The sequence below is a fragment of the Ixodes scapularis genome, unplaced genomic scaffold (genome assembly GCF_016920785.2).
Source record: "Ixodes scapularis isolate PalLabHiFi unplaced genomic scaffold, ASM1692078v2 PGA_scaffold1__304_contigs__length_218370807, whole genome shotgun sequence".
Lineage (NCBI taxonomy): Eukaryota > Metazoa > Arthropoda > Arachnida > Ixodida > Ixodidae > Ixodes > Ixodes scapularis.
This window is the reverse complement of record NW_024609846.1, coordinates 74,120,846-74,129,387: the sequence shown is the minus strand read 5'-3', so window position 1 is coordinate 74,129,387 and position 8,542 is coordinate 74,120,846. Positions and strand designations below refer to the sequence as shown.

Here is an 8,542-nt window from a genome sequence, read left to right as displayed (position 1 = left end):
GTCAGCAGCGCTCGCAAACGACATTTGGTATAGTCGCTGAACAAGTCCGCCGTTGACCCGGCCATGTTTGTTGGTCTCATTTTATAATAGAAATGGAGCAACGCGTTAAAATTTCACAAGGTGAAACCCACCACTAAAAATACACCTTTGATGAGAATTACATTGGTACGTTAAGGCGCCGGTGTTTTTTGAACGGTTTAGAGTAAGCTTTCACATTTATGAGAATACATCTTGCGAATTAAAATTTTCGAGCAAATTAAACAAATAGCTTGCAGTTAAGAAAAAAAGGCTTTTCTTAACTGTAACTTGGTCTCGAATATTTTCTGAATTTACTGCCGGTACTGCATATGACATGAATCGTAGTTTAATGCAACCGTTTGTACTTTCTCATAGGTCTGAAGCGCCGTTTACACTCTTTCGACCAAGTAAGACCAGACCGGTTTTTAAGCCTTTTGCGACTTCTTAGGACTGGATGCGCTGCAGCGTAGCTGGTCCTAAGAGATTGCAAGAGGCTTAAGAACCGGTCTGGTCTCTCTCAGTCTTACTTGGTCGCAAAAGTGTGAACGGGCCAGAAGGGAGCTTCAACTGTGTCGTCAGTCACAACGGGCGCCTCGGCGAAGTCAGTCGTTTATTCATTCGGGGAAAAAATGTACAAACGGACGAAGTCGTCCGTAGTTAACACATTAATTGAAAACAAATCTGCTCGTAGATTGTGTTGGATAGAGGAAAAACAAACACTGAGCAGTGAGCGCATTTCCCGACCGCGTTCAGACAGCCAACATAGCTTGGAGAGGGCAGAACCGGAAGCAAGGAAGGCCATCAAAAACGCCTCCCCTGCTTGCCGATAGATGGCGCCCAACATTTGCGGAAGAGGTCCATTTCGCTGCGACGGGAGGCACGCCAGGCTTGTGCTTGACATGGTGTGCAAACCCTTTTACGAGTCCAACTTCATCCGCGAACCGATGGCCGAATTCTGCACGGAATTCCATTGGCAGACGCGCGAAACTGGTACTTGTGAGTACATACGTCTGCAGGCATTGTAGGGTACACTGTTAGCAAGTGCCGTGTATTTGGTGAATATTTGGGGTGAAAAACACGCTATTTACACAAATTACCATAAATTTACACGATGAGTAACGGATAATACGTTCAGATATCATGCGAGGTTGTAAAAAACGTGTTTTGGTTCGGTCATACACGCATAACCGTGTAGCCGACCTCGATAACACGCATCGCCTCCGGCGACGACCACGGCATTGCCGGCTATCGAAGCACTGGAATGCTTGGGGACACACTTAGAAAGGACCGTCGAGACAAATGCCGCGGAAAGAAACATGTCTCGGAAACAGATATGCACCAAAAGCAATTACGCCATGTCGCGGGACGTTGGCGAAACCCGCGCTTACCGTGGCTCGCCGCCATTTTCTGGTCGACGGCAATGCGGCTTCCCTCATGTCGCCCATGTTTGCATTTAGTTTAGGGCTCTTGATAATAGTTTCTTGCACACCACAAATAAAGTCATGGGTCCAATTATTCGTTCAAAACAGTTAAAATGGATATAAAAAGCGTGTCTTCGATGTGAACACGTGACATTGCATGTTGGTTTCGTTTTTGCTTCAACCTTCAACTGCTTCAACTGCAAGCGATCTGGCCGATCTGGCCATGGCACAAGCGCAACGTCGATGTACGGTGGAAGCAAGAGCCGGTTGGCTTTCGTTCTTTTTGTTTGACCGGAGAAATTTCTGGCAGCCGCTATTGTTTTGGTTTGACGGGACGCGAGAAGCTTCGCATAGAGCTTCGCAGTTTGCGAGCACATAGTGAAGACGTGACCGGAGAAGTGCCCCTGTGATGTTCCCGGGAGACGGAAAGTACCATTCGTTGTGTGTGCTTTGAAAGCGAGGGGAGTCACAGGGTCCACGAGTGCGCAACCACAAGCCAAGGCTCACGACAGCGCTGCGTTCTTCGGCGATCTCGTTCTGTTTGGGGCAACACGGCGATGCGAGAAAGGGCCGAAACGTTCGTGGTGTGTGGTGCGGTGCTTGTAGGTAGAAACCCGCACTAACGCGGAGCTCATATTGGTTGTTGTGGGGTTGCGCTTGACGGGTTTAGCCCCGTCGTCGTCAGCTGATCCGGTCCAGCTGGTCGGGGAGGACGCAGCGAGCGTTCTTAAAAGTAAATCTTCCTTCGTTCCGTTTCAAAATGTGGAAGATTCCCGACGCATACCGTGAGTAAAATGCTGCGGACGTTTTCAACAAAATTACGTCGTTTTAATTGAACAAGGGACTTCGGATAGTTTCCCTAAATCTGCCGTTTCTATGCTTCGTGTCGTTAGACTGCATTTGCACAGCGACGTGTTCGCACAGCGACGCACACCGCTCGAGTAGAGGATTCGGTCCCGCAAACGACCGGTTATACAGAATTTCAGGGAAACTTAAGTCACCACCGATGTTTTCCTGTAAATCTCGTGTGACTCGTGTGAGTTTGTTGCGCTCATCATGCGGTGTGAATAAACTAGGGCAAGATTTTCTACCTGCCCACAGATGCATGAACTGAGACCAATTTTTTACGTAGAGAACATAGTGGTTTTTCTTTACATTGGGAAGAGGCCCGAATTTGTCTCTTTTCCCTCTGGCACTGTCCCAAGTTTCAAGTTGCAGTTTCAGTAGACATACCTACTAACAGGTACAAACTGCTCTAAAGCAGGTAAAAGACTGGGAAGTCAGGACGGTGCGGACACCGTGTTTTGCGCTTCTCGCAAGGTGACTGATGCTTTTGCGAGGTATGCGGAATATGCAAACGATTTTGTTATGCCCTTCGTTTGCGTCTCCAGAAAAAAGAATAAGATTATTTACAAATTTAGGCGCAATCACAAGCCAAAATTTACGATAACAGTGCGTTCGCTTCGGTGGTCCGTGTAGTGGTATTATACGCTGCTTTCTGCAACACCGCGTCATGACGAAGAGCTGGAACGGTCACGGTCTGTGCTGGGCTAGCGGTTGACAGAAACCCGCATCGCCCGCATCGGCACCGAGTGCACTTGGGCTGTTGATGCTCGAGCCTTTCATACGCGGCTTGTCGCCAGCTGATCCTGCTGCTCGACGGTGAGGAAGCGGCGAGTGTGACCTCTGAAGTAAATGTAAATCCTCGTTCATCCAGTTATCCAGTGTCAAAGTGTGGAAGATGTCCAACGTGTACTGAGGGCGGGAACTACGAGCGTTTTGCCTTGCTTTTATAACCGAAACCAGAGCAGCGAGATAATTGCCTTGCGTACTCCAAAATGACGCAAGCAATAAGTTTCAACAGGTCGATTACGTCACCGCGGATGTAGGCGAGACTGTGCACTGTTTAAACGCTTGCAGTATCCACGAGTGCTACCAGAAAAACGACGTCAACAGAGAAGGAGCTCGCGATTTTAGCATAATGCAGTGCCACGGGCTCGTGAATTTTCAATGTGGCTATATAGAAATATTAAAAAAAAAAAAAAAAAAAACGCATCAGCGCCACATTAACGATCACGAATAACACCGGTCACAAACTCCCAAGCCTCACCGCTTCGCTCGACACCAACACGACATACGACAACAATCTGCATCAAAACGCCCCAAAAGTGAAGGCGTCTGCTCCCGTACGCGTACTACAACTAGCGGAAGTGAAGTGTTGGGCGGATGTCCTTCACAATAATATATATAAAAAATGCCTTGCGCAAGTATAATTTCCATTGATTATTGAATACGTACTGATAAAATCCCAATCATTTGTTTTTCTATCTGATTCAAGCGAGTCGGACTGCTCATAACACTGGTCGAGCATGAAAATAACAAAAATTTGAACTTTTTCATGGCTGGTTTAAGATTTATTGTTAGTACATAGTTGTTTTTCGCAAAGGACTAATTTTACAGATCTTGCCTCCATACTTTTTAAATGCAAACAGTTCTTACATACGGCTGTCCATTGTGCCGTGTTTTGTGTCTTCTTCTATAAATCGGTAACGATCAGCGACCAAAGAGCTCACCCGTACATGTCAAGCATACATACGCCGCGGGGAGAGTCCGTTGTTAGTAGGAAGTGTCGGGCGTAGTGTCGGTGTTGTGTTTGTGTATGTGTCGCTGCTGTGTTCTACGTGGTGCTCGTGTTGTCTGTGATGTATGAGAAGCAGTCTGCTCGTGATAGTTCCCAGCGTATTAACCGACTCCTGATTTTTTTTCATTGGTTGCTAGAAATCGCACTAGGTGGCGCAAGTTACCGCCCGATTACAAGAGTTTGCTTGAGCTATTTATCCATGTAAGTTCAATATTCGTTTTTTTTTTTTTGTTTTTGTTTTTGTTTAGCGGTTTTGTCGTAGCTGCCGACGCCACCGACCGCCGACGATGCACCTAGGTACCTTTGCACGTAGCTACGTCCGCCGCTCGGAGACTGTTTACTGTGCATAAAAGACATCGAACGAGAACGAACGCGTCCTGTATGCTTTCAGTTCGGCTGAAAGGCGCGGCTGGCTGGGCTCGTCCCTCGCCTGTTCTCGGCTGCTGGCCGCCATGTTTCATAAGGAACACGTTGAACCGTGCTTCTCGGAAGGCAAACACGGTGTAGCGTGTTAACTTTACACAGCACCTCATGTGTAGACGAAAAACACAGATGGCTCCGTGTAAAACGAACACGTTTCGACGTGTCCGCTATGGGACAACGGTTTACACGTCTGGGCGTGTTATTTTTGTTAACAGTGTAGACCCCTGAATGCACAAGTCCAGGTTTCGAAATGCGTCCAGTCCAAGCATTGCGGTTCCTTGTCGGACAACGTAGAAAAGCACGCATGTGGACCTCTGCTGATGCAGGAAGTTCGCGAGGAAACAACCCTTCACTGAAATCTCGCCGCTAGAGTGGTCGAGTAGGGTTACAGACTGCGCGGTCAACGGCATAGTCGTTTGGTAGTGCATCATGTAGATATCTTCCGTGATAATAGATACCGACGATCCTGTATCTACCAAAAACTGAACTTCCACGCCTTCGACTTGAACTTTGACGTAAATGCCGCGGCGCGCGTCGCTCGTCGCTACGTGTAGGAGCGTCGTGCACGCCTCTCCCTGATCTCGAACTTGCTTAACGCTCTGTTTGTCTTTCGTACTCCGGGACACCGCTTGAAAATGGCCTACTTTTTTGCACTTCGAACAGCGTTTATCTCTGGCCTTGCAACTCGTAGAATTGGCCATATGCTGAGCAGAACCGCAGCGATAGCATCGACGCTCCTTCGCGTCCCGCGCCGGAGCAGAGCGTGACGCAGCAGAGTTCCGTGTTCGCGCTGCGTTCATAGTCGATTTCCGTATCTGCTTCACTCCCTCCGAAGCTGAAAATTCTTGCAAGCTGTTCAGCGTTTCTTCGTAGTGGCTCGCTATCGCAATTGACCTTTTTCAGAGATCGCTGGGCGCATTCGCGGCGGCTCCTGCCACCTCAAAGTGACGTCACCGCATTTCGCCGCGAGTTTCGAAAAAGCCGCTCTCCGACCGCCTCAAATTCTCCATTGTGACGTCACGACCTAGGGAGTGACGGCGCGCGTCATCACGCACGGCGCTTATTAATCGCGGCAGGTGGCAAGTTTTGCGGAGAACTCACCTTGATCTCTCTGTGCCGAACTTAGCCCCCCCAGATGTCTCTCCAGTTGTCGACAATCATTCTTCTTCAAATACCATAACCAGGAGCACAACAGTAGGAAATGATACACATGATTAACTAATATATTTGACATCTTTACACTTTAAGACAAAGTTTAATTTTGAATATCTGAAGCGAGAACACAAAAACGATATAACTGTCTTAGGCTTAATGCAAACCGTTAAACTAGTAATTTGCACAGGAGTATGCCTCTCTTCAAAAATGAAACAAAACCAGGATTGACAAATTGAAGATTTGAGTTGAATTTTAATCAATGTCAACACTTTCTGATTGATCTCTTGAAACAAAAAAGGGTAAAAGCTTCTTATAACTATATTTACCACCTTAAATCTTTGCTATTGAATATAAATTAGCTGCGGTAATGTCTTTTTGAGGACACACAATAAATTATTTGTCACATTCATTGAATCCCCACTTGGCACGAGGTCCAAAGATGGGAAACTGGAAGTACCTTTGCGACTGGAAGTAGGTCTTGAGGTTGGGCAGGTCCTCAAATTTTCTCACATACGCATCGAGAGTCGGGTAATTCTTGAACACGTCAGCCTTCCATAGGCGATGCCAGTCCAGTCCCTCGTAGAGGAGGAAGTCCACGTAGGTCAGACGATCTCCAAGAACCCACTGTCGACCTTCCAGATGCACCATCCAAGGTCCCAGTACTTCGTCCAGCCTGTCTTCGTACGGTCTCATGGAATGAGGCTCAACTGGAGAAAACGCCGCTTCGCGAATACTCTCGCAAAGATCTGTGGCTTGCTGCTCCAGAACGTCAAGCTCAGTAGTCTCCGCTTCTGTTTCAGCTGCCAAGTTGTGCTTCCTACCGAGGTGCCTCAGGATACACAGGCTTTGCGTCAATTTGACGTCTCCTTCAAAGTAATAAGGCAAGTTTGGAAATTTCAGGTCAAGGTGAGGTTTCTCCGATAACCACTGGGCGTCAAAATATTGCAGTGGCCTGTGAATGAGATAGAGTTTTTCTTGAAAATTGACACCTTTGAAGACTAACAAATTCCTAATCGGATGCCCAAGTCGCCTCGATTTCCAATAGCCGAAAATTGGCTCATTAGACACAGAGCGCAGTTTCCACTCCTTTGACTGCATTGCCAAGCAGACGACTGGTTTGCTATTGCCAAAGAGGATATTGTGACCTTTCGCTGTATCGGTCATTTTATAGGCAATGTTAACCATTTATGATCTGACCGCAATAAACATAGAAGTGAATTCCCTGGATAATGGCACCAATTAAGTTTGAGCAAAGCTTCCGAGATAGAAGAGACAGAGAAAGAGACCAGCTAGCAAAGATTGTTGGAAACTGTCGTGAGCCGAAAGCAAGAGACAAGGACCCGAGACCAGAGCTTTGAGCTAGCATCGGAACGATCTTTATCTCCTGCGTGCAGCGACCCTGGTTCACGCGCTTTCCCACGAGCCTAGTTGTTCTTCTTTCCTATTGCCTGCTCTCTGACTCCACATCTTGCCAGAAGTGCTTACCCTGTCATGTGGGAGCTAGTGCTAACGCATTAATGAAACACTGAGTCGACAGTCTAGATAACAGTCCCTGGAAATTTTACGACAAGGTTACGAGATAAAGAGGTACAAAAACGGCGGGTAACAAAGATTGTTTGTAATGACAATTAAGAAATGATTGCCTTTCTCTTTTCACAAAACAGACAGTGGTCTGCATAACTTCGAGTTAGGAATAACAAACAGCGTGACGTGATAATGTGTCACATTGGATGGCGTTTTGCGCGTATATCTTGGTCCATCAAGATCATAAATTTGCATTGCAATTTTTTTCAAACTTCTGCTTTTAGTTCAGGGTTGTTACATTAATAACATACATCTAGACTAGAAAAACACGTTTTTAAAAAACACCTTATTTATTGAATTGTCTTAACACTGCCGCACCTGCATGAGCCCTTGGTCCTCCTTTTCTCAGCGTCAGTAATAATTTTCCCTACAGTTTAGTCTTAACTCATTGTGTTGTTTTTATGCCCATTTCACTATTATTTTCCGAATAGCATTTTCAAACTTCGAGATATATGTCGGACATATGTTAGTTATCCCCTGGCTTTGAAACATTCTCTGCTATTGGTAACCAAGCACAATCAGACAATAATTCACGACGATAGAGTGATTTTGAATAGTGTTATAAGGACTTGAATGCGAAATTTCATTTCAGGTAACCTATTTTGTAAGATACGTGTTAAAATAGGTCACCTAAAGCGCAATATCACATTGAAGTCAACATATCCTTATTCAAAATCCCTCTATCGGGCCAGGAGCGGGGATTGAACCCGCAACCTTCGCCTGTCCGGGGCGACGCCTTAACATATTAGACCATCCCGGTCACCGGTTTCGGCGGACTCCATTCTTGACCAGCTCTTTGTGTACTGTTAGTTTCGAATTCGCTGAACTGGGTAGACGAGTTGTATATATATATATAAAATATATATATGTATATATATATATATATATAAGTCGTCTACTTAGTTAAGCGAATTCTAAACTGACAGTACACAAAGGGCTGATATATGTATACGTCGTAATAAACTTCGAATTAGTAACTCCGACTGTACGCATCTTTGACTGATTAACTTTTCCCGGTCCAATGTTTTTATATTTACCTTACTTCACCTATATATATATATATATATATATATATGTATTATCCGTAAGAAAAAAAAAACAACTAAAATGACCGACCGAAAACGATGTCCTCATGTAAGTAGGGTATTTTTCTAGTTGTTTTAGGTCACATGCCGTATTGAAAAACGAATGAAATATTGATGATAATTGGTAGTATTCCGACTGATTTATGTTCGTTCGGCATTTTCACTGACAAATTTAGTTAAAGGGTCATAAATATTTACTTTAACCGATAACATAA

General features: G+C 45.5%; 1 protein-coding gene across 1 annotated transcript; it reads right to left on the bottom strand.

Annotated features, from left to right (window-relative positions):
• Positions 1–5,896: 5,896 nt before the first annotated feature.
• LOC8035807 (glutathione S-transferase Mu 1) lies at positions 5,897–6,770 on the bottom strand. The gene has a single exon (XM_040210612.3). The coding sequence runs from the start codon at positions 6,754–6,756 to the stop codon at positions 6,052–6,054; it is 705 nt and encodes a 234-aa protein (XP_040066546.1). The 5' UTR covers positions 6,757–6,770; the 3' UTR covers positions 5,897–6,051.
• Positions 6,771–8,542: the final 1,772 nt, after the last annotated feature.